Below are 26,650 nucleotides of genomic sequence, written 5' to 3'. Positions count from 1 at the left end.
ACGACAAACATCTACAAAGCAATTAGCTACCTGCTGCCACCTACTGATGGTTACTCTGCCGAGCTCTAGAGAACACAAAGACTCAACAACGGCACATTTGCGAATTATAACTACTGGTTTGCAAAAAATATTTGTAACACATTCAGGTGAAATTACATAATCTCCCACGGCACACCAGACTGTATTTCACGGCCGAGTGTGCCGCGGCACAGCGGTTGAAAAACACTGTTGTACGCACATACAAATGTTCCAGGTTTTTTGTTCTTTTCCTAAAGTCATATTTCTCTTTTGTTGAGAAGATTCTTATTTTCTGTTTCGGCACCTATTTGAATTTCGCTTGAATAACCCTGTGATTGCACAAGGCAAGTTCAACTTAATAGAGCAATGAGTCACAAACGCACAAGTGAAGTTTTAGAAATACATCTTTTAAGAAGGCATCTCAGTACAGTAAAAACCGAAGCAAATATTTACATCTACAAAGAAAGATTTTAGAAAGATATGAAAGGCAATATTTACAACCATCCATCCATCCATTTTCTACCGCTTGTCCCTTTTGGGGTCGCGGGGGGTGCTGGAGCCTATCTCAGCTGCATTCGGGCGGAAGGCGGGGTACACCCTGGACAAGTCGCCACCTCATCACAGGGCCAACACGGATAGACAGACAACATTCACATTCACACAGTGCATATTAAAATATGAACAAAAACACAATATTTAAAGTGTCCTTACAACCTCCTCAAATTTCTCTTGCTCCGGGCGCTCCCCGGAAGGACGGCGTCTTTGGAAGTGGCCAAGTCGGACCAGGACCCCACCACCCGGCACGGGGCGGAGCCGTGAAAGGCTTCCTGGCAGCGGGTGCAGAAGTCGAACTGGCAGGACGGCCGTGTGCACCTGGCCCGCCGGACCTCGGCTCTGTGCGTGGCCGGCGACCCACAGCGGTTGCATCGCCGCAGAGACTCGTGCGGCTTCAGGCTGCTGGCCACCTAACAAACAGGTGCAGAAGAACAACAAAGTCACAATACAGTAATCAGACCTTTCTCTTTTTAATACCCAATTTATTGGCGAAAAAGGCTTCCTAAAATGCATATTTGTTTAAAAAATATATTCAGAAGAAGTTAACCAATAGGATTTTACCTTTATACACCTCAATGTATTTGAATTAAAACCATGAAGATGTGACTGAAGTGCAAACTTTTCATTTAAGAAATTTTCATTTAAGAGTTTTACAAAACAATGATATTTTTTGGGCCGTACCTCTGTACGTACCTCAATATCATGGTTCTTTTTAGAGGCGGTACAGTACCGAATATGATTCATTAGTATTGAGGATGAGTAAAAAAAAAAAAAAGTCGATCTCAGACTGGGCTCCTATGGAGGGGGTGATAAGCACACAAAACATTTTACACAGAAACCACAAGACTTGCAACAGGAGGGGAGGGGGCAGGCATTTGGCCCGAAGCTGCCAGCCAATGGGGCGCTGCTCCGTTGTCCATCATCTATATTTAGTACGTCTAGAAAAACGTGTAAACTGGCAGTCCATCATACCACATGGGGTAAAGCGGTGGCATCTATATTTAGTACGTCTAGAAAAACATGTAAACTGGCCGTTGCGCAGAGACAGCTGTGAGAAAGGAGGCGATCGCGCTGCAGTTCTGTCCTATGTGTGTGTCAACTTCTATGAACAGTTGAAAATGTATCATATTTATTCAGCAAATCTTTTTTAGAATTTTTAGCTGATGATAAATCAAGGAGCTGATTAAAACAAATTCAAGTGATCAATTGGGTGTCTACTAGCGTTTTGTAATTACATTCCTTTTTTCCATTTATATGAAATACGTGCCTCACAATATGCATTTTCTTGCTTCTAGCACATTCCAGCGCACGCTCGAGTTAGTGCCAGCATCTCACAGGGCTCAACTTTAGCGCACTAAAAAAGTGGGTGCTGTCACGCCAATTTTCTTCCCATCACAAAAACCTTCCTAACCCCCATTTACTTCCGGGGTCATTTCCGCTTACGTCAGTTCCTCTAACTTACGTCATTTCCTCTAACTTACGTCATTTCCTCTCACGTCATTGCCAGCGATCGATAAATCCAAATCTCCTGAAAATGGTGGTGTCACTGGATGATATTCGTCTTTATCTGTGCCAGGGGACTTATGTCAAACACCAGCAGGCTTCGCAACATTTCAAGCGGAGTGTTAGGGCCGCTGCTGCGAACTTCTGTCTTCGTGGTAACATGCAAAAAATATGAATTAATATATAATACTGTTAAATGTCTGTACTACTTTAAATCAACATTATTGTTGAAACCATTTCACTAATATTAATTAATATATAATACTGTTAAATGTCTGTACTTTAAATCAACATTATTGTTGAAACATTTCAGTAATATTAATTAATATATAATGTTAAATGTCTGTACTACTTTAAATCAACATTATTGTTGAAACCATTTCACTAATATTAATTAATATATAATACTGTTAAATGTCTGTACTTTAAATCAACATTATTGTTGAAACATTTCAGTAATATTAATTAATATATAATGTTAAATGTCTGTACTACTTTAAATCAACATTATTGTTGAAACCATTTCACTAATATTAATTAATATATAATACTGTTAAATGTCTGTACTTTAAATCAACATTATTGTTGAAACATTTCAGTAATATTAATTAATATATAATGTTAAATGTCTGTACTACTTTAAATCAACATTATTGTTGAAACCATTGCACTAATATTAATTAATATATAATACTGTTAAATGTCTGTACTTTAAATCAACATTATTGTTGAAACATTTCAGTAATATTAATTAATATATAATGTTAAATGTCTGTACTACTTTAAATCAACATTATTGTTGAAACCATTTCACTAATATTAATTAATATATAATACTGTTAAATGTCTGTACTTTAAATCAACATTATTGTTGAAACATTTCAGTAATATTAATTAATATATAATGTTAAATGTCTGTACTACTTTAAATCAACATTATTGTTGAAACCATTGCACTAATATTAATTAATATATAATACTGTTAAATGTCTGTACTTTAAATCAACATTATTGTTGAAACATTTCAGTAATATTAATTAATATATAATGTTAAATGTCTGTACTACTTTAAATCAACATTATTGTTGAAACCATTTCACTAATATTAATTAATATATAATACTGTTAAATGTCTGTACTTTAAATCAACATTATTGTTGAAACATTTCAGTAATATTAATTAATATATAATGTTAAATGTCTGTACTTTAAATCAACATTATTGTTGATAATTCAGGCGTTTCGTTAACGCTGTATTATAAAAAAGAGTCAAACGAAGTGCTATCGATCGCTGCCAATGACGTAAGAGGAACTGACGTAAGCGGAAATGACCCCGGAAGTAGATGGGGGTTAGGAAGGTTTTTGTGATGGGAAGAAAATTGGCGTGACAGTGCCGTTGTAGATGCACTACAGGGCTGCTTCTAAAATGCCCATAAAAAGTGGTGCATGTCTGCTGCATGTTTTAAAACAGCAAAACACTACTGGTAGCAGCATGATAACATGAAGGTGGAGGAAAATGCGTGTCTCCATGTTAACAGCCATGTTAACTCTCTATTTTATGCTGCTGCTGTCACATATACTGTATATACTGTAATATTGTACATGATCATTGGTATATATTGTATATATGTTATAGACATAATATAATATATCTGTAGATATATTATTCTGTACACATATTATGTATATATTCGTATATATGTTAGATTTTTTATCGCCATATTAGTCTATTTATACCTGCATTGTCCTTTCCATCCTTACACTTTCCATCATTGTAACTGAGCTACTGTGTTGAACAATTTCCCTTGTGGATCATTAAAGTTTGTCTAAGTCTAAGTCTAATGTTGTCCACGCATTGTGTCCTGGGCATGACGTTAAAGTGCATCCGGCAGTGGAGGCTCCTCTATGGGGTCTTGGGGCACTAGGAGGTTAACCCCTTTACTACTGTTACCTCAGGGGGCCCTTGGCAAAGGCCTAGTACCTGACTGCCCCCTAGCCAGGCATACGGTGAAGACCTCAACGGCGGAGCAGGCGGAAGACGGTAGATTTAAGAACTACCACAACGGCTGCGATGGCGGAAGAAGGCTGCAGCAGAAAAGGGTCCCCAGGGGTCTTGGACTCCATGCCACTGGACCCTGACCCGATTCTGTCAAGGATCGTGTGGTGACTGTCTGTGCACCAGTCTCCCCACGTTAAACAAAGTCACGCACAGGCATCCTCCATAAAGGGATACACCCCTACCAGGAGGATCGTCATACTCGTTCGAGTGACCGCCGATGATGATGTCCACGCAAAAACCTCACTTAAATAGGGCGGTCTGCCCCAGTTATTAATTGTACAAGCAGTCTTAGTAGATCACGCGCAACACACCCACTAATTGTTCAAGCAATTTTATAGTTTGCACACACTATTTGGATCTTAGTAGATCAGGCCCAGAGTATTTAGCGTTTTGGTCAGGAATAAATGACCTCAAAAGTACTTGGACAATGTAAATTTATTCTTGTGTCATATTGTCCAAATACTTTTGATACCCCTAAAAACAAGAGGCACTAGCTTGACTTCCTAAATGAAAAATGCCATTTTTAAATATTGAATATTTAATCAAAGTATCTTAATTTTCCATGCTAGTAAATGTATTTTCTGTTTAAACCATAGGGGATGTTTGCAACTCGCCAAAAGTTACATTTTTCCACGCCAAAAAATATAACAAGATCACCAGCAGCTTATGTTACCATTAGTGGTTTAACATAACAGGTATTTTTTAAATGTCTGAATTTTTTACAATTACTAATTATATTAAATAAAAATTGCTCCGTCTGGAAAATGTGTTCGGTTTTTAGGCTTGTCACTCACCGCTGTCTCATGCACACATACATGCAGGAAGCGCATACACAAAAAACAGTCCAGAGAGAAGCTAATGAATAGTACTATAAACCGTATCTTATTCTGTTGCGTTTTTATGCTACTTTCATCTCTGTTTTTTAATTATATATAATGCTGCTATTTAATATTTGCAGAGTTTGTGCGCAAAAAAGGGATAAACGCCATCACCTCCAATTTGAGCTTTGAGTATCACAAAATAGTTTCTCTACCAGGAGGTAAAATCAAATGTTCTGAAAAAAATGACTTACCTTTCGCATTTCATTGTTGAATTTTCCATTTTAGTTCAGAAACCGACAAGCACCATGCTCTCTTTCTGGCACAAACAGACAAATCCGTCAGACCAATCAGTGCATCAAAATTTGATGACGTCATCCAACATCTAACAGCCCTTGTTCACTCACTTTGAGTCTGTTTTGCCGTAATTGTAACGAAATTATATAATCAATAATGAGTAACTTTGATGAAATCAGTGAGTGTGTTATGCCCTCGCCTACTGGGCGCAAAAAGAGACGCTATTCTGATAAATCTGAGCGGTCATGAAGCAACTCTGCTGTTGTTGTCTTGTGATGCAGCTGTCAATGTGATGTCATGATGCAGTGGTTAATGTAAATTCCGGACCTCCTCCAGGGATCACCTCAAAAAATGTGTTTGTTTGGATTAAATTAGTTAATTAAGTGATGGAATAAGCATTCCTCAGAAAGCTGATCTGTCTTCACTCATGTTAAGGGCCAGGCTGGCACAATACAGGATTAGTCTGTTTTGCAAAGAAAAAATGTTTTTTGGAGTTATCCGTTTTTGCTGAAAATATTGTACACAATTATCAAAATTCCATTTTGTAATAAATGTGCATTTTTCAAATTGGGACTGTCAGTTTGGTTTTCTAAAACGATTCAACGGCAACCCACATCAGCAGAATGGCTGTTTCATGGAAAAGCTCTGCAAAAATATTGATTTACTCCAAACAAGAACAATGAATTTATCTGTTTTTGTGTCTGAACTCTTCATTATCCTCACTTATACTGTATATGCTGTTCACCGGGACTTGAGAACTTAGTTTCATTCTTCATGTTTTTATGTGAGAACAACAACAACAACAACAACATATATATATATATATATATATATATATATATATATATATATATGTATATATATATATATATATATATATATATATATATATATATATATATATATATACACATACATATACACAGAGAGAGAGAGAGAGAGAGAGAGAGAGAGAGAGAGAGAGAGAGAGAAGTATATATATATATATATATATATATATACTGTATATAAATACTGTATATATATATATATATATATACTGTATATATATATATATATATATATATATACATATATACACATTTATGTATAGCCTATACATATATATGTGTACATATTATATTAATATAATGGATATATAATTAATTTTAATTGGATATTAAAGGCCTACTGAAATGACGTTTTCTTATTTAAACGGGGATAACAGATCCATTCTATGTGTCATACTTGATCATTTCGCGATATTGCCATATTTTTGCTGAAAGGATTTAGTAGAGAACATCAACGATAAAGTTCTTAACTTTTGGTCGCTGATAAAAAAAAGCCTTGCCTGTACCGGAAGTAGCGTGACGTCACAGGTTGTGGAGCGATTCAGACCGAGAAAGCGACGATTACCCCATTAATTTGAGCGAGGATGAAAGATTTGTGGATGAGGAAAGTGAAAGTGAAGGATTAGAGGGCAGTGGAAGCGATTCAGATAGGGAAGATGCTGTGAGAGGCGGGTGGGACCTGATATTCAGCTGGGAATGACTACAACAGTAAATAAACACAAGACATATATATACACTCTATTAGCCACAACACAACCAGGCTTACCGGTATATTTAATATGCCACAAATTAATCCACATAAGAAACACCTCCCCCTCGCGTCTATATAACCCACCAATACAACTCAAACACCCGCACAACACACTCAATCCCACAGCCCAAAGTACCGTTCACTTCCGCAAAGTTCATACAGCACATATATTTCCCCAAAGTTACGTACGTGACATGCACATAGCGGCACGCACGGACGGGCAAGCGATTAAATGTTTGGAGGAAAGCTGCGTACTCACGGTAGCGCGTCTGCTATCCAACTCAAAGTCCTCCTGGTTGTGTTGCTGTAGCCAGCCGCTAATACACCGATCCCACCTACAGCTTTCTTCTTTGCTGTTTTCATTGTCCATTAAACAAATTGCAAAAGATTCAACAAAACAGATGTCCAGAATACTGTGGAATTTTGTGATGAAAACAGACGCTGTTTGTATTGGGACACAATGGTGTCCTAATACTTCTGCACAATCCGTGACGTCACACGCAAACGTCATCATATCGAGACGTTTTTAGCCGGATATTTCCCGGGAAATTTAAAATTGCACTTTATAAGTTAACCCGGCCGAATTGGCATGTGTTGCAATGTTAAGATTTCATCATTGATATATAAACTATCAGACTGCGTGGTCGGTAGTAGTGGGTTTCAGTAGGCCTTTAAGAGTATGTGAAAGTTCAACTCTTACCTTGTTTACTTCCGTGACGACCTCCTTCAAGTTTTGTAATCAAAATACTTTGGCCAGCAACTGCATTTGGCTATTGGTGAGTGACTGCAGCTTTATTTAAACTACACTAATTTGTTTGAGAACGTATATCTCTTATTGTGGCGACTTTATCACGAATCTCATCTGTTTATGTCGTTCACTTCTGTTAGCGACTTAACATAGCAGCTCACGATAGCTCCTCTCCGCTGCTAGATGTGTCAAATGTTTTATCGACATCTCGGCTTGAAAGTGCCTCTCTTCATAGCCTGTGCGGACTAAGCTACTGTAGTATAGCGGCTGGGTGGCTGAAAAGTAGTTTTAAACCGAACACTCAGCGACCTTTAACACAGTGAGCGAGTAGAAGCTACATCTATCCCTGCGCACAAGCGTGAGGCTATGAACCTAACGTTAATGAACAAAATGACCAAAAACTGCTTTGACATAGTAACGGCTAACTAATTACTCTATAGGAATAAACAACATGTTACATTACTACTAATAACACAAATAATCTAAATACTCTCAACACTGGTTATCCAGCCATAAAACACTTAGGCAACCTAAGCCCTTTGCAGGTTTTTTAAGATACCGGTATATTCTGTATACCGCCATTCGGGCTAAAAATACCACGGTATCAGTTTTGGTCCATATCGCCCAGCCCTAGGTCAGGTTTCCTTCAGTGCACAATTCACGGTAATTGATCTGAATTACCCACGTTTGCCACAAGACGAGAGCAAACTTACAGCCCCAAGATTGTTAAGATGTTTAAAATAAATTGCAATCACACTTCGGGCCAGATTTGTTATTGACCTCATGACGTTTCCTGAGGTCGTGATGAGGTGGCGACTTGTCCAGTGTGTTCCCCCCTTCCGCCCGAATGCAGCTGAGATAGGCTCCTGCACCCCCCGCGACCCCGAAACAGACAAGCGGTAGAAAATGGATGGATGGATGGATGGACGTCTCACGGGCCAAATTGAAGACGCCAGATGGCCAGACTTGGCCCGCGGGTCATAGTTTGGACACCACGATATAGAAAGCTTTTTTAAAACACATTTTTATTAATAATGAGCACATGTCTATCATATTGATATTGTTTTATTTCCTAGCCCTATCTGTCAACACACAAAGCTAATGCGCATGCACATGTTACTTACGGGCATTTACATCATTACGTGCTGTAAGCCGTAAGAGTGCAGAATGTAGTAGTCAAAGCACATTGTAAAATTAGCGCCCCCTAGGCATCCGTATAAAGGTTGCGAACAGCCCCTGATGTATTTAAAAGGCCAAAAAACAAAAGCGGGCACTAGAAATACTTCTCGACCAAACAACCATGTGAGTATTGTGACATGACATTACAGTTTTTCACTGACCTGCACAAAGTCCATAAAGCGCGAGGTAGACTTGCTGTTTTTCTGTGCGGGAGCTGAGCGTCTGTTGATGCCGCAGCTTGTTGACAAAGACGGTGGTGATGGTGGGTGTGGCGAGGCCACCTTCTGCGTAGAGGATAGCACCAACCTGGACACAACCTGGTCTCTCGTCAGATCGCAACCTTTTCGCTTCACAGAACTAATCTTCTAAAAATCAGAAGAAGTTTGTTAGTACCTCTGCACTGAAACGGTGGCAGGCACCTTTAAGTGACCTCACCTGAAGCATCTGCTCAGCTTGCTTACACCTTCTCAGAGCAGCGTCGTCTTCACAAATGATCTTCCTCCACGTGCCGCTCACCATCCTGCACCTGTGCGTTGGGGAAAAACCCAAACATAAATAGGAGGATGCCGAAACAAATACATGTAGTGTAATGTCCACAAGCAGCCCTCTATGTGCTCCTATATAATAAACATGAGGTACCTGATGAGGTCCATGTCTCCGAGCAGGGACAGGATGTTGGCCAGGATGCTTCCCATGTTCTTGGACAGAAGAGATGAAAAGACGTCGACGTACTCCAGGCCCATATGGCGCCCGATCACCTGATGCAAGGGATAATCATTGGCCGCCTTGGAGATGATGCTCCAGTCATACCTGAGTCTCATAAAGTCACAATTAATATGACTAAAACACCAGCATAATGTAACATTTTTACTGAGTTCCAGAAAAATTGGAAGTGTTGAACGTAAACAAAAAACATGGCCGACGACGATAGAAATAGCCTTGTCTTTGTTTTTTTTTTGTTATATTTTTTCCTCGCTTTAGACCAGGGGTAGGGAACCTATGGCTCTCGAGCCAGATGTGGCTCTTTTGATGACTGCGTCTGGCTCTCAGATAAATCTTAACTGACATTGCTTAACACGATAAGTAATGAATAATTCCGCTGGTAAACACAGTGTTAAAAATAACGTTCAAAATATAAAACATTCTCATGCATTTTTAATCCATCCACATGTTTTTTTTTTACCGCACCTGTTCAAAAAGTTGCATTAATTTTAGAAGTATTTTAATTATTATCGGTTAGCTTCAGAATAACAATGTTGTTAAAAAGATTAAGAGACTTATTATACTCTAAAAATGTTGGTCTTACTTAAAAATGCATGCATTGAGTTGTATTCAGAGTTAAAAAACATTATATGGCTCTCACGGAGCATTTTTTGAAAAAAAATATTTGGCTTTCATGGCTCTCTCAGCCAAAAAGGTTCCCAACCCCTGCTTTAGACCAATTTCTAAATGGTTTTAAATTCTACAGGACTTTAAGGGTCGGCGAAGCATCTTTAGAACAATAAAGAAAATGTCACAACAAATACAAAACAAATATTGATTACATTAAACGGCATACTTAAATGATTTTAGTTAGTTAGTTTGGTAAGAGAGAAGATATGCAATTAATAATACAATTGTCAGTATTTGGAGAAAGTGGCTTTAGTATTATGACATTGTTTAAATGTTACAATAATTATGTATATATTATCACACAACTTTATGCTTAAAGGCCGTTGCTATAAATTATTGTCAAATGTGCTGAAGTGGTATTTTTGTGTCTGTGCAAAGCTGGCAATCCAAAAGATTGCCAGCCATCTCTATCAGTGTTGTGTCCAGACTCGGCCTGCTGACTGCTAAGGCCGTACATCGGGTACCGGGACGCAGACAAAGCGATAGCACTAGCGTCAACACATTTGCATTTTTGTATAATCATATATTGTGTCTAACTGGAGTTGTCTAGATTACCCCCTTCCCTCAGCGACAGCTTCAGTGATGTAACAGGGACCTCCCAAATAAATAGAGGAAGCACGTGGGCTGGACTTTTAGAACGTAGTTTGTATCTGTAACTAGAATACAGCCCAAATAACGTGTCTCCTCAATTGAGCAAAATTTAACTCTGTCTCTGCATGATTCCTTGCTTCTCATCTGTTTTAATAGATGTCATCAGTGTTTGAACCTGACATTAAATTAGGAGTATTAAACATACGACCCCAACAAGAGGAGTGTGCTAAATTAAAAAATGTGATGAAATTTTTGAATGAAATAAATCGCTGTACTAAATGTGTCCACTGGATGTCGCAATAGCAATTCTTTGTATCTGCAAGAGCTAGCAGGACTTCAGACAGGGCGGAGCTATGTGCCCTGTTAAGATAGAGGCAAGACTTCCATGTTTAGACACTATTACTGCTTATGAGTTATAGTTTACACAATGTGGATTGTTACGTTCATGTCTGAATTGTCAAAGACGTTGTTGTGTGAATGTTGTCTGTCTATCTGTGTTGGCCCTGTGATGAGGTGGCGACTTGTCCAGGGTGTACCCCGCCTTCCGCCCATGTGCAGCTGAGATAGGCTCCAGCACCCCACACGACCCCAAAAGGGACAAGCGGTAGAAAATGGATGGAAGGGTTGTTGGTAATTTAACTTGTGACATTTCTACCCAAATCAATGTTTTTGATCATCTGTACTTTTCGTGTTGTACTTATGACTGGGGACACATTTTCTGGGTGCACATAAATATGCTGAAATAATATGTATCCCATTCAAACTTCATGTGTGGTTCATTAAATTAGTCCAAATTGACAAGTTTTTTGTAGATAATGCTACATACAGTATGTACAAAATAAACTACTTGATTTTGGAACATCAGTTGGGAAATAATAAGTAAATTAAAACAATGACATCTTGTAATTTGATTTTGATATTACTATTCATATAATCTTTTGATAGATAAAAAAAATGTAATCAACATATAAGTGTAAAAAAAACATGATTTGTATATTTTCAGAATGGTCTATCAGAAAAATAAATACAACGTATAATACTAACAATCTGAAGTTGTCTTTATTTTTAAGTTATCACGCTGTAAATTTACCAGTCCAGCTTACTTCAGAATAGAGTTTTTTTTATGTAACCCCCGAGCTAAAATGAGTTTGACACCCTTGGTCTAAATACTTTTAAGACACGCAAAATGAAGCCACAAACATTGATCATTATGTTGTTTTGTTCACCACTTTTGAGACCATAAACATTTGAAGTACTATTAAAAAAAATTACTTTAAAAATTAGTTTGTGTCTCATATTTTCAGGCTGTCATGAGTATTTGGTCAAAACGACACAACAATAGACTGACTTTGTCCAAATACTTTTGACAGCCTGAAAATATGAGCCAAAAACTAAATTTCCAAAGTACCTCAATTGTTTCAGGGGATCAAAAGTTTTTGGAAAAAACAACACAGTCTCAAATGTGTGGTAATAGTACAAATTAGGGACGGGCGAAGTGGGCTTAAAACTATATTGTGATGTATATTGCAGTCACCTGCGATAACTAAATATAACACAATAGATTATTTGGTATGTAAATAATAATATAACCATTTTAAAATGGGTTACAAAGGCTCCTATTTGGCTGTTGACATATGCAGTAACATTGCGTAATTTCCAGCTGTATTATTTTTTGAAAACTATTATTATTCTACCTGCTAATTAACTGCTAGTATCTGGTTACTTTCTGTTGTAACATGTTATCTACACTTATGTTAAAATGTAAAAAGCACTTATTCTTCGGTTGCTTGGATACTTTACATAATTAGTTTTGGGCAATACTACAAATTTGGGTATTGATCCAACAGCAAGTTATTACAAGGGTGGTATCGGTAGTATCTAATACTTCACATTTTTAAAGATTACAAGTGAATCAATTTTTGATCACAATCATAATCGGACAATAACACAAGATGACGTTGTTACAATATCTACTACAATTTTTGAATATTTTCTACTACATGCTCTGATTTAAATCCTTTGGTTTTTGCCCTTAGACCTTTTTGGTCCAGAGACTTATTTCCTGAGTTTGTAGACAATAACAAAAACGACAAAATATTTTTGATAATAGAAAATATCCATCCAACACTGTAGTATCGACCATATACAGTACTGATACTATAATTGGTTCATTACTTTCGATATTTGTATCGATCCTAACCATATGTATATCATTTTTTAGCTATTTTTCGTCCTCGTAATAAACATAGTTTATTTGCTTCCATGGAGGCGAGAATTTCTGGCTTAGAGGAGGCTTTTTACAGTGGGGGGAAGACGGACGGTAGCCATTATAGAATTCTAAAGCATGTTGAAGATGCGTTCGTTCATTTGCGGGACACAGATAGAATGTGTCACCAATATAAATAAATAAATAAATGTATTATCACGAAAAAAACGATAGTGTTCAAAGCTCTATCGTCGGCCAGATTTATATTGTGCGACCCTTGTACAAAGACATAATAATACAGCCAATTTGTTCAAATGTTTGGAAAAATTTCACCTTTAAATATAAAATTGTAGGTGTCGCAGAACGAAAATGTTGGTTTGAGTGCAATAGAGCATATCAAATCTAGTTTTAAAATATATTTTTATGCCTAACAGCAGTTAAGAGCTATATATTGATCTATTTTTTAATTATTGAATGTACAAACCATACAGATGATTTGCTGAACCCTTCTTTTGATGTTGAACAAATCTTTGTTGTGGGTGGTGTTTCGATGCACCCTTATGTTGCAAGTCGCCGCAGTATGTCGCATCTTGACTAGTCGTCGCTATGAAATCCAATTTTTCTGGAATGCAGCTGATCAACACAAGCACAAACAGCCCAAAGAGTCTTCAATTGACAGAGAGCAATAAGTCCACACCTCTTTGTCTCAGGATAACTCCTGGCGAGGGCTTCGTTCACGGCCTGCTGGAACTTTAAGATGGGCAAGTTGGGGGTGTCGTGGTGCTGGCAGGGCGTGGACGACGAGGAGTACGTCAGCGCTTGCTGCCTGCTTTTATCCACAGGGGTTGAATAAGCCAACAGTGGCACTCCGCAGCCGGAACCTGTGCCCTCTTGACACCAAGACCACCTTTTGGGGGGGTTGTCGTCTATTTCGAGTGGACTGTTGTACAAAGACGTGTAGCCGCTGTCCTCCAGCACTTCCTCCAGGGTCCTGTCATGCTTCTTCAGGGTTCGATTTTCTTTGTTGTTTACTCCTGCAAAGGTGCTGTCATGGAAGGGGAGCCCCTTAGCCACTTTCTCAGCAGGGGGACACTGTGGTTTGAGGGCCAGGGGGTCTTTGGAACGTGAATCTTCCACTTGAAGGCCTTTCTCCATGCTCCTCTTTGCCTTGGCTATGTCGTATTGAGCAGACTTCATGTTAGCGTCTTCATAAATGGAACACACTCATCACTGTATTTTATTTTATTTTTCTGGGAAAGGAGACAAAAAACAGTGATAATATTTCTAGTTAAAGTACCAGTAGAGTGGGAAAACAAGGTGACTTTATATGCTTAATGACAATCATCTGTACTTTAACTTTAATTGTGGTTCATTGTATCCATTAAGCCATATCCGATCGTATTTACAATCCGCAAAGTTCGTAAAAACACAGTTTAAACATCACAAAATGCAACAAATTAATTAAGACATGTTGAATATTCCGCTCTGAATACCTTTGGTAATTTCCGGAGATTGACGTCCCAATGGGAACCATACTTGCCAACCTTGAGACCTCACAATTAGGGAGATATTCAAAAGGCCCGCTGGGGGTGTGTCTGTGTGTGTGTGTATATATATATATATATAGCTGTAATTCACAGCGCCCCTCGTCATCAGCTGCAGTGCTACAGCAGCAAACAATTACTGAGTGTTGTTAAAAGGAAAGGCCATGTAACACAGTGGTGAACATGCCCTTTCATCTGTATAATAGGAGGATTTAGCCTTGAATCTAGAAGCTGTTCATCTGTGACATTCAATGTATACACGGAGATGGGGATGGAGATTTTGTATTATTTTATGTTGAAAGACAAAAGCAGAAGTAGCAAGTAAATCTACCGTACAATGTTGGTTACTGTGCTTTTGTTGAAAATGAGAGCAGAAAATGTTTCTTTTTGTTAATTCAAACTAAAGTGTTGGTTGCATTTTATTCAAATAAGATGTGAATGCATTGGCCATTAATTGTTGTTTGCTTCATGTGGCCCAGCCTTACCCTGACTCTACCTTCAGCTGCCCAGAGGTAAACTGGATTTGATTGGATGATCAGAGCAAAACACAATGACAGACGAGGACCAGCAATTTAATTCAATAAAAATCTGTCTTTCTTCCTCTGCGCAGTGCATAAATACGAGTTTTCAGCTTTTTTGTTTTAATACGACTGCAAAAAAAATAGGTTGCAAGTGAAAAGGTGAGAAACACTATTGAATTCATGAAAGCGCTCAAACGAGGGTATACTGTAGCATCTGTTAAAATAGGATTGCAATGTATAGGTTCCTAGTTACCACAGGTTGGAGGGGGAACAGTTTAAGGGAGACAATACAGTAAGAAAGCTGGCCCGGTATGTGTGCGTTTGTGTGTGTGTGTTCTTGTATTTCTACCCTTCTTGAGACATCAACAAGGAAAAGTACCTTCCATATGAGGACCGGTGAAGAAGTTAGGACCAAAATCATGGTCCCAATATGGAAAACCATTGCATCTAATAGAGAATGTCTCATTTGCACCCCTGGTGGGGAAATCTATCAAAATTATGGTGGTCCCAAAAAGGAGGGATTTTTCAAACTGACTGTGTGTCGGTTTTAAAAGTGCTCCCTCTCTGGCCAACATATGAAATAAGTGTGTGTAAAAATTTGAAGTGCTCCCCCTCTGGCCAAAATGTATAAATTAATTGTTTCTGTTATATTGCAATATTTTCTTGTAAAATTATTACTTTTTTATGTAAAAGTATTAGTTTTTCATGCAAAATGGTGACATTTATCATATAAAATTCTGACTTTTATCACAATATTGCCAATTTTTTTTGCTGTTCTTGTAAAATAGTGACATTTTTTGAGTAAAATTATTACTTTTGTCATAATTTTGCAGAGTAAAATTCGGATTATAATTATAATATTGCCAAAATGTTATTTTTCTTATAAAAATTGTGACATTTGTCGAGTAAAATTACGACTCTTTTCATAAAATTGCTAAAAATGTTAAGCTTTTCTCGTAAAACTGCGACTGTTATTGAGTAAAAATTCCAACTTTTATCATAACATCGCACAAATGTTCAGTTTTTCTTGTAAAATTTAGACTTGCGTTGAGTAAAATTACGGCTTTTATTATAACACTGCCAAAATTCTAAGTTTTTCTTGTGAAATTGTGACCTTTTTCTTGTGAGATTCCAACTCATTTTTCACAACAAGCTTTTTTTATATTTGCATAGTATTTATATATTATTAATGTTGTAAATACAAATCTTTATATATTTAGAAAGGGTGGTCCGAAAGAGGTAGGCATTATTCGGAGGTCTCAAGAAGTGTGTGTGTGTAATATTTGCACCATGCTGCTCTTTGAAGTTTACAATACAGTTCAAGTTAACATCTTTAACCTTCTTTCAAGTTGTAACTGACCAGTGAAATAGCATTCTCGAGGCTCTTCCATCCGCCCTCCTCCCTAAAGGTAACAGTGATGTTAAATGGTAATTTCTCTGTTCCATTTGTCGTTTTAAATGTACAACTTTATGTTAGGATTGTGTTGTAAGTTACAAAGCATATCACTAGTACTGTAGTATCAATATTTCAGCTTTTTTTCCATTAGATTAGTTTTTTGCTCTTTTTTCTTACTTTTACTGGGTTTTTTGTTTGATTTTTTTTGACAATATGCTGTGGGCCGACAAAACTCAACCTGCGGGACAAAAATGGCCCCCGGGCCACACTTTGGACACCCCTAAATCGTAGTCGTAGGGTGTCCTGGGTCCATCTCGCTATCAGTTTGGGGGTCCTTGGCCTGCAAAACGTTGAAGACCCTTGTCCTAATGCAACACACTATGCACACTCATTATTTCCGGACGTTGTAATCTTAGTGTAATATATATTGAATACTTGCCCAATTAGTTGAGCGCGTTATGAAAAAAATGACGAATCTGTGAACTTCAACAAACAGATGAGTGTGCTTAGCTTAAAACAGTTGGACCAACCGAAACGCTTGGGAATTAGTTGCTAGTATTTTGGCTTTGAAAATACATTTAAACAGAATTATTAATTAAAAATCACCATAGCGTTTGATTAAATTTTTGAAAAATACTTAATTGTATTCACATTTTACAGCTTGCTATTCGTTGCGTCTACATTCGTAGCGGACAGCTTGGCAGCAGTATAAGTATGAATTAATATCACATACCTTAATCCTTCTGCGTGGGTTAAAAACTGTCCATTAGTGGTCGGAAACTCGTCAACTCATCATCGTTTCGTTTTTAAATTCAGCGCTAAGAAGGAAAAGAAAAAAAACGTATTTTCCTCTTTGAAATCGCCAGCCAATCAACGGGCACCAGTAGGGACGTTTTAGAACGCGCATGCGCAGAAAATCGCAGGTGAAGAAAAAAAAAAATCAGCCAATCACAAGAACGCCAGCTCCTAATTGTTAGACGGTTTTTTTCTCTCTTTCTTCATGCTTACCTGATGGGTTGATTGTTTGTGTTACTACTATGTGCACACTAAATAAAAATGGTTAAAAAAAAGGACAAAAACAAACACCAAAATGTCTTGTGGAGTTCAATCAAACATATATTATGATTCTAATAGTAAAATAACCATATTTGCCTTTTGACACCACAAATTATTTGCCTTGTATGCATTAAAAAAATGTGTGTCCAAATGTCTTCCAGCTTTGCATTTATTTCATCCAAGATGCATTTTTCTTCTATAAGGGATCAAATGGGACAAAATTAAATAAATCGTACAACAATGACTTAAATATGTAATTAAGTCACTATAATTGGAATTAAATACATAAATGTGCCATTCATTTGTTCAATGTAAAAATAACATTTAATTACTTATTCATGTAATTATTTGATGATTTAATTTATAATTTATCAATTTCATCCTGATTTCATTATTTAATGATTTCATCTATTAACGACACATTTAAAAGGTGATTTAAATATGCACATAATAATTTCATGTTGTCCCATTTGGCATCCCGTGCAAGCCCTTCATTAACATTACCAGCATCATTAATAGGCTATCATACACAATTATTGTGGGAAACATTTTAACATTTGGAGCACATCTCTTCTCACTATGCAGCCTGTGCAACTTAACAAAATAAAGTATTACTATTGTAATATGACAGATGTCTAATGCCACTTCATACTAATAGAAGCTGTTGTGCAGTTTGTTACCAATAACAAACACTGTCCAATAAATGCTTTCAAGCCTGGAGGCGTTCAAGGTGGATAAAACGCGTTGTCGAAACATTCCGAAGATACTCGCTTCTCTGGAATGTCGACGTGATGGTGTGGGGGGTTTCTGCCAGGACCTTGTGTCAAGAGCTCCACGTCTTCATCAGAGGTAGAGGGATGAGTGAGGATTATCCGCGGGATCTGTCAAGAAATAACAAAATTAAAATAAAATAAAAACGACATGTTTAAAAACAAGATATTCTGCTGGAATAGAACTGTTTGATACTGTGGAACTGAAGTCATTGTTTGGATATGGAACCAATTTGCCCACAGAGGAAAAAACTAATAATGACTTTCTCTCCTATGGTTACCATGTAGCATTATTTGTGTTATGTTGAGATTCAAGGATACTCTGTTTTTGTCAAACCATCGCTTTAATTTATGAATTTATTTTGTTATAATTTTGATTAGCTACTGTGTGTTCTCTCCTGAATAAAATGTGGTTGTATCGCCTGCAAATAGTACTGTACTAACTTCAAGTCCTTTGTATCGTTTGTAGAGCGATTTAAACAAATGATGTGCCCCAGTATTGATCCCTGGGGTTTGCCACAAGTTATGTAGAAGGCAAGGCAAGGCAAGGCAACTTTATTTGTTTAGCGCTTTTCATACACAAGGCAGACTCAAAGTGCTTCACAGACAACAAAGTGAAATGAAAGAAAATAAAAGCAAAATTAAAATGCAGACAATAAAAATAAAAACAGTGCGGACGTTAAAAGTTAAAAGATTAAATGATTTAGCTGAAAGCTAAGGTGAACATAAAAGTCTTCAGTCTAGTTTTAAAAGTAGTCAGAGTTGGGGAGAGTCTGACATCTTCAGGAAGTTTATTCCAGCTATTTGTTGCATAGTGACTGAATGATGCTCTCCCTTGATTTGAGTTTACTCTGGGAACCGCTAACAGATTGGTCTCAGAAGATCTTAGTGATCTAGAGGGCTTATTTAGTGGGAGCATATCAGTGATATACTTCGGCCCTAGACCATGTAGTGATTTATATGTGAGCAGGAGGATTTTGAAATCAATACTCTGATGTACAGGAAGCCAATGTAAGGATTTAAGAATTGGTGTAATGTGCTCACATTTTTTGGTCTTTGTTAGAACTCTAGCAGCAGCGTTCTGAACAAGCTGTAGCTGCCTGACAGTTTTTTTGGGAAGACCTGCAAGGAGACCATTACAATAGTCTAGCCTACTGGTAATAAAGGCATGTACAAGTTTTTCTAAGTCTTGAGCTGACATGAGCCCTCTAAGTCTTGTTACATTTTTGAGGTGATAGTAGGCCGATTTTGTTACTGATTTGATGTGACTGTCGAAATGTAAATCAGAATCTAAAATAACCCCAAGATTTCTGGCTTTATTTGAGGTTTTCAGGGACAGTGATTGAAGGTGTTGGACGACTTTAAACCTTTCTTTTTTAGCACCAAAAACAATTATCTCAGTTTTATCTTCATTTAGTTGTAGGAAATTTTGGCACATCCAGTGTTTGACTTGCTCAATGCACTGGCACTGAAGATCTATGGGGCGATAGTCATTTGGTGATAGCGCTACATAGATTTGGGTGTCATCGGCATAGCAATGATGGTCAATGTTATTATTTTGCATGATTTGTCCTAGTGGGAGCATATAGATGTTAAATAAAGTCGGCCCCAAGATTGAACCTTGGGGGACTCCACACGTTACGTTGGTTGGTTCTGATACAAAGTCACCAATGGAAACAAAATAGTTCCTATCTTGTAGATATGACTTCAACCAGCTTAAAACTGTGCCTGAGATCCCCACCCAGTTTTCCAACCTGTCCAAAAGTATTGAGTGGTTGACAGTGTCAAATGCAGCACTGAGGTCCAATAGCATTAAAACTGAAGTTTTGCCATAGTCTGTGTTTAAACGGCTGTCATTTATAACTTTAAGAAGGGCCGTCTCTGTGCTATGAAGAGGAAATAAAAACAAAATAAAAAGTGTATATTTTAAATGTAGTGTGACCTCATGAATGGGCATGGTTCACATTTTTTATTTGTGGGTGACTACCAACTCTCATAATGGGGTTGGTTGTCACGATGTGTCAGATACATATGCATTACAAGCTTCAATTTAATGTAGGAATGACTACTGAAAGATGTTTTGATGACGAGCAATCAAAAAAAAAAAAAAAAAAGAGTAAAAAGTGTGACAGTTTTCCCTCGATTATTGCGGGGGTTACGTTCTAGACCAGTGGTTCTTAACCTTGTTGGAGGTACCGAACCCCACCAGTTTCATATGCGCATACACCGAACCCTTCTTTAGTGAAAAATAATTTAAAAAAAATTCAAATTCAAGACAAAGTTATATGTTTTTGGTAACACTTTAGTATGGGGAACATATTCTAAGTAACAAAGACTTAATTTAGAGTTATTTGGTTAGAGTTTGGGTTAGAGGGTTAGGACCAGGGTTATAGGGTTAGGGTTATAATAAGGCCATGCCGAATAAGGCATTAATAAGTACTTAATAATGATTAGTTAAGCGCCAATATGTTACTAATTTGCATGTTAATCAGCAACTAATTAATGGTGAATATGTTACCCATACTAAAGTGTTACCATGTTTTATTACTGGTGCATAAAATGAACCGTGCATGAACATCACCTTGTTCAAAGAACAAAACCAACACAGTGCATAAACTCACAACAAAGTACACACCTGCAAATCAGTCTGACTTCTGCTGTTGTCTTATCCGTAATACGCCGATAGGGAGAAGTTTTTATTTACACGATGAGTCGGGTGTGTTTTGACCTCCGCCGAACCCCTGAGCCCGACTCACCGAACCCTTAGGGTTCGATCGAACCCAGGTTAAGAACCACTGTTCTAGACCCCCCGTGGCGGATGCATTTCCGCAAAGCAGGATTTTTATGAATTCTATATGCATTTAAAATATTTATAAGCCCTGCGCACAGCTTTCACATACAAGTATAAACACTTCCTACACTCTTAAAATATTCCAAAACAGGGCTATTTAACTGGCGGTCCAGGGGCCAAATCCGGCCCGGGGATGAACCATACCGGTCCCCGAGTTCAGTTCAATAGGTTCAACTGGGTGTCCACGAACCACACTTTGAGAAACACTCCAGTATGTAAACAAATGTCTTACTGTCATCGTGTGTTTGTCCACATGCGCTGAATCGTTTCTCTTCATCAAGGCCTCTGTCTCCAGCTGGGACCACCTCAAGTCGTTCTTCAAGTTACTCTGCAAAGAATAAAACATGAGGCACACTAGTAAACAACAATGTATCCGGCTTCCTCTTTACCCACAATGCCATTGCCGTTGCAGACCACCGCCTCCATCTTTTTGGACAAACCGTCATCACCGTCCTCCATCTTCTGCTGGCCTTTGGCCCCATCTCGGCTACACGTCCGTCGGCTCGACACGTCCTCAGCATCCCGAGTATCATCATCCGATTGGCCGACCTGCCTTGGGTGCGATGCTTCTCGCAGAACTTTCAACCTAATGCAGCTCCCCGCGTTCCTCAAGGCCCTGACGGCTTCCAGGTGGGTCACTCCCTGCATGCTGAAACTGTTGACCTGGAAGGTGATATGAAACTTTTATAAGCAGGATACAGTCAAACATTGCTATTCACAAATCTTCTACCGTACAATATAATCATTTCTATTCCGCCGCAGGCAAGTTTTTATCAACACGGACAAATTAGGAATGTGCGCATCTATTTGTATGCGTTGTTTTTGCTTTTTTAATGTATTGATGGACGTGTCTGCAGCTTAGCTTCATCTGTCTGTACTTCAGTGCCCCCTATCGTCTAAGAGGGGAACAACAAGCATTATTTCAAAGCTGCATTGAGATGGAAATATTAGATAAATAACACTGAGGCCAAAGTCTGACTCCATTTATCCTTTCAGTAATGTTTTGATGTTTTAAACATATTTTTTGTTGAGTTACACCATTTTACACGATTTTTTCCATGTTAAATTTTAAAATTACAATGTCTGATTCTTTCAAAGGTTGTTCAACGATACCCTAAAGCCAAACAGGACATATCATACAGAAAGTATTCACACCGCTTTACTTTTCCCACTTTTTGTTATGTTACAGCCTTATTCATAATTTTTGTCCTCAAAAAACAACAATGTGAAAAAGTTTGTGTTTTAAATTTTGCTAATTTATTAAAAATAAAAATAATGAAAAAATCACACGTGCATAAGTATTCACAGCTTTTGCGCAATACCTTCGGCAGAAATGACAGCCTCAGGTCTTTTTGAGTAAAACGCCACAAGCTTGGCACACCTACAGTCGTGGTCAAAAGTTTACATACACTTGTAAAGAACATAATGTCATGGCTGTCTTGAGTTTCCAATCATTTCTACAACTCTTATTTTTTTTGTGAGAGAGTGATTGAAACACATACTTTTTGGTCACAAAAAACATTCATGAAGTTTTGTTCTTTTATGAATTTATTATGGGTCTACTGAAAATGTGACCAAAACTGCTGGGTCAAAAGTATACATACAGCAATGTTAATATTTGGTTACATGTCCCTTGGCAAGTTTCATTGCAATAAAGCACATTTATTAGCCATCCACAAGCTTCTGGTTGAATTTTTGACCACTCCTCTTGACAAAATTGGTACAGTTCAGCTAAATGTGTTGGTTTCTGACATGGACTTGTTTATTCAGCATTGCCCACACGTTTAAGTCAGGACTTTGGGAAGGTCATTCTAAAACCTTAATTCTAGCCTGATTTAGCCATTCCTTTACCACGTTTGACGTGTGTTTGGGGTCATTGTCCTGTTGGAACACCCAACTGCACCCAAGACCCAACCTCCGGGCTGATGATTTTAGGTTGTCTTGAAGAATTTGGAGGTAATCCTCCTTTTTCATTGTCCCATTTACTCTCTGTAAAGCACCAGTTCCATTGGCAACAAAACAGGCCCAAAGCATAATACTACCACCACCATGCTTGACGGTAGTGATGGTGTTCCTGGGCTTAAAGGCCTCACCTTTTCTCCTCCAAACATATTGCTGGGTACTGTGGCCAAACAGCTACATTTTTGTTTCATCTGACATCACATGGACAAAGACAAGACCTTCTAAAGGAAAGTTCTGTTTGGACAAATTCTTCAGGACAACCTAAAAACATCAGCCAGGAGGTTGGGTCTTGGGCGCTGTTGGGTGTTCCAACAGGACAATGACCCCAAACACACGTCAAAAGTGGTAAAGGAATGGCTAAAACAGGCTAGAATTAAGGTTTTCGAAGGCCTTCCCAAAGTCCTGACTTAAACGTGTGGACAATGCTGAAGAAACAAGTCCATGTCAGAAAACAAACAAATTTAGCTGAACTGCACTAATATATATATATATATATATATATATATATATATATATATATATATATATATATATATATATATATATATATATATATATATATATATATATATATATATATATATATATATATATGTCCTAAACAAACAAAAAATCTAAGTTTTTTGGTTTTTAAGGTTTTTTGATGAAATAATGTCACAGGTTTGTTTAGTTTAGTGAAATAACTCATTTTACGTATATTTCAAAATATTGAAAACTGAGACATCATTGTTCAAAAGGCTCAAGGGATTTAAAAAAAAGTCATGTTTGGTATTTTTGTTCAGGATTGAAGTTGATTGATAAATCTAGGCAAAATAAAACTAAAAAAATGTCCATTGTGTATCGTACACCTGTGAAATAATTGAAAAAAAAATCCTGTCTAATGGAGTACAACAACAACAATTAGGGCCAAGATACAGCATACTGAATGGACGAACAAGTCAGCCTTTGTCCCCTGGTGTTTAAGGATAAATAACAATAGTAACTATACAACCTCCAGGAGTCTGTCTCCAACATGGACCCCTGCTTTTTCCGAAGGTCCCCCTTTGGTCACTCTGGAAATAAAAACACCCTGAAATGAAATGTATTTGTTCAGAAAAGCTGCTTATTAAATGCTTGGGCGATGAGAAACAGCAGGAAATAAAACTGCTTGTGCCATTACCTCATCGTGGTCTTTGTAAGGTAAAGATCCTTTCCCTCCAGCTATGCTGATACCCAGACTATCCCTCTGGCCTGACACTTTAATCTGTAACTAAACAAGACCAGAGATAAGATTCTATAAAAACTCATATACATGATTCGTGCAGTTACTTTTAAGGGCACTTGGGAGCTGAACGATTCCTGAGGCGTCTTCTCGCAATGCAAGGAGGAGGGGGTCTTTGAACCGTGCCCAGTGTCTCCATGGAGACCGCATCCCGCTTTAAGAGCCCTGTGTGACAGACATTTTCTGCCCAATTGAGTGGCACTTCTCTGATGGCGGAAACGACGTCGCAAGCTATCGCCGGCTGTCAGCTGGCCCACGGCATCCTGGAGATGAAGAAAGAAGACGCTTTTGACGCCTTGTCGGAGAGATACTGATCTCACAGTATCAGTATCTCACACATAGAGCAGACACATCATTGCCACCTGATGATTACTTTCAGAGAAGATGTCTGATATAATGTGGGAGATCAACACAAAACGCACCTGCTCAATTTTCTTGGAGTGGTGAGCACACACGCCGTCGACGGCATGGAGAAGCTGGCTCCCCCCATGCATCCAGGCTTTAGCCACCTTGCCGATAGCAGGAAGCGCACAGTTTGGGCCGCTGGTCCTGTGGGAGGGGCCTGGTTCTTGGCTTCTACTGTCCTGGCCAGAAGACACCACCTGCTGCTAAAGATGCGATTACTATTCAAAGATCAATAACTGGGGTGGATCGGCTATGTGAGTTCTAATGTCTGAATGATTCCCATGTTGATTGTTTGTCAATGAAGACTTGGATCAGGACTACGGGATGAAGTTTAGTGCTTGGGTTGGATGGGTAGTGTTAGGGAGTGGAACTGACGCTATGTCTACACTAAGCCAGTGTTGGAAGCAGATCAGAATCATATCCATATTTAAGTGTTACTTCTTTCTAAACTCCTATAGTCATATAAAGAATAGCTAGTATTCTTCCTTCTTTTGAGTCTCATAGTAAGGTGTCAGCCTTCTAGATTGGAATGTGTCAGAGTAGAGATAACTCGGAGTAGTCTAAACAAAGGGAGTGGGGGCGAGGGACAGAGGGAAGATCACGGGACTTCCGGGGGTTTAAGGGGAAACCGAGCCAGACCGGGTGAGGGAACGGGGGTGTGCTAGATTGGTCTCACGTTTGTCCTCTAAGCTTGGAGAATAAACCACAAAATACCAACTACTGCCTGTTGATTGAATATAAACATCATCTTATTGCCATAAAAAGAACCTGGGAGAGACTAGCAATTTGAATTCCCCATTGGAGGAATGCTGGTCAAACGCAACAATTTGGGGGCTTCGTCCGAGATGGCACGCTGTTGATTGATGACTTCTTGCAATCTTCTGGACAGAGTCAAATGGCCAATACAAGGTGAGGAGAGCCTTTTTATATAAAATCTGCTTTAGGAGTCTGTCCTGAAGTCTGTAAGTCAAACACTGTTTTGTAATCCCAGGCACAGATTGGTGATTTTGATAGATTGATTGCATTTTTGCCGAGCCTGCCATTGCATTAAAATTGTAAATAAGTGGTCAACTCAGGCCATTGTGTCTCGATTACCGTGACGGGCAGTTTCATTGACGAGTGAACAAATAGTTGGGTGTAGCTTACCCTGGGAATTTGGTTGTCCCTTAATGAGTTTGGGTTACAAGATCCCAGTGAGATAAGACACTAAAACGTAAGGAAGCGGGTTGAAAGATCCCAGTGAGATAAGACACTAAAACGTAAGGAAGCGGGTTGAAAGATCCCAGTGAGATAAGACGCTGAAACGTAAGGAAGTGGGTTGAAAGATCCCAGTGAGATAAGACACTAAAACGTAAAGAAATAGACACATGGCCTTGGAGTGTGACAGACAGGAATGTGATGGCGGTCGGGGAAAAATGTGATTAATCATTACTGTGTAATGATCAATTGAATGGACGGTTGTCGACAATGGAACTAGCAGGTAGAGAAAAAAAAAGAAAAAAAAGGAGAACGTTCCTTGAAAGGGTTAAGAGGGAGTTTACAATACTCGAAAAGTCGTGAACTCAAACGTCTGGTAAAATAAAATAAAAAAATTTAAAAAAGTAACTGGAAGTTTTATGGTAAAGTGAAACGCAGAGAGTGTGCTGCTGAGTGTGAGTGTGTGTGTGCGGGAGTGCTTACGCGTGCTCGTGTGTGTGTGTGCTGCTGAGTGTGTGTGTGTGTGTGCGGGAGTGCTTACGCGTGCTCATGTGTGTGTGTGCTGCTGAGTGTGTGTGTGTGTGTGCGGGAGTGCTTACACGTGCTCGTGTGTGTGTGTGCTGCTGAGTGTGTGTGTGTGTGTGTGTGTGTGTGTGTGTGTGTGTGTGTGTGTGTGTGTGTGTGTGTGTGTGTGTGCGCGCGCTGGTGAAAATGGAACACTCAGGGAGAGAATTTAAGAG

The 26,650-nt window shown here is 38.4% G+C and overlaps 2 protein-coding genes across 7 annotated transcripts; both read right to left on the bottom strand.

Moving 5' to 3' along the window:
- Window positions 1–448: 448 nt before the first annotated feature.
- On the bottom strand, window positions 449–17,278 carry LOC133657224 (F-box only protein 5-like). 6 transcript variants are annotated; one of them, XM_062058272.1, is made up of 7 exons: window positions 17,142–17,278; window positions 13,645–14,197; window positions 9,398–9,574; window positions 9,194–9,284; window positions 8,920–9,123; window positions 5,208–5,272; window positions 845–983 (listed from the first exon to the last, which is right to left on the bottom strand). In XM_062058272.1, the coding sequence occupies exons 2-6, from the start codon at window positions 14,142–14,144 to the stop codon at window positions 5,243–5,245; spliced, it is 1,002 nt and encodes a 333-aa protein (XP_061914256.1). In that variant the 5' UTR covers window positions 14,145–14,197; window positions 17,142–17,278; the 3' UTR covers window positions 845–983; window positions 5,208–5,242. The 6 variants fall into 6 exon arrangements, with proteins under 6 accessions (XP_061914250.1, XP_061914251.1, XP_061914252.1 ...); XM_062058271.1 differs by having other exon boundaries at window positions 5,208–5,268; XM_062058266.1 differs by lacking the exon at window positions 5,208–5,272 and having other exon boundaries at window positions 449–983.
- Window positions 17,279–17,615: 337 nt separating this feature from the next.
- On the bottom strand, window positions 17,616–26,024 carry LOC133656801 (FERM and PDZ domain-containing protein 2). The gene is made up of 7 exons (XM_062057648.1): window positions 24,731–26,024; window positions 24,356–24,571; window positions 24,207–24,296; window positions 24,039–24,116; window positions 21,479–21,748; window positions 21,318–21,413; window positions 17,616–18,345 (listed from the first exon to the last, which is right to left on the bottom strand). The coding sequence occupies exons 1-7, from the start codon at window positions 24,800–24,802 to the stop codon at window positions 18,190–18,192; spliced, it is 978 nt and encodes a 325-aa protein (XP_061913632.1). The 5' UTR covers window positions 24,803–26,024; the 3' UTR covers window positions 17,616–18,189.
- Window positions 26,025–26,650: the final 626 nt, after the last annotated feature.

This window comes from Entelurus aequoreus, linkage group LG09, assembly GCF_033978785.1.
Source record: "Entelurus aequoreus isolate RoL-2023_Sb linkage group LG09, RoL_Eaeq_v1.1, whole genome shotgun sequence".
NCBI classification, from domain to species: domain Eukaryota; kingdom Metazoa; phylum Chordata; class Actinopteri; order Syngnathiformes; family Syngnathidae; genus Entelurus; species Entelurus aequoreus.
This window is presented reverse-complemented; position numbering and strand designations above follow the sequence as displayed.

Coding starts and splice junctions, on each gene's coding strand:
- LOC133657224 (XM_062058266.1), bottom strand. CDS start 14,144: ATGAAGTCTGCTCAATACGACATAGCCAAGGCAAAGAGGAGCATGGAG. Junction 9,575..13,644: donor AGTTATCCTGAGACAAAGAG/GTGTGGACTTAT, acceptor TGACTTTATGAG/ACTCAGGTATGACTGGAGCA. Junction 9,124..9,193: donor AAGCTGAGCAGATGCTTCAG/GTGAGGTCACTT, acceptor TCTGATTTTTAG/AAGATTAGTTCTGTGAAGCG.
- LOC133656801 (XM_062057648.1), bottom strand. CDS start 24,802: ATGCATGGGGGGAGCCAGCTTCTCCATGCCGTCGACGGCGTGTGTGCT. Junction 24,572..24,730: donor ACTCCAAGAAAATTGAGCAG/GTGCGTTTTGTG, acceptor CTTCATCTCCAG/GATGCCGTGGGCCAGCTGAC. Junction 21,749..24,038: donor TTGGAGACAGACTCCTGGAG/GTTGTATAGTTA, acceptor ATCACCTTCCAG/GTCAACAGTTTCAGCATGCA.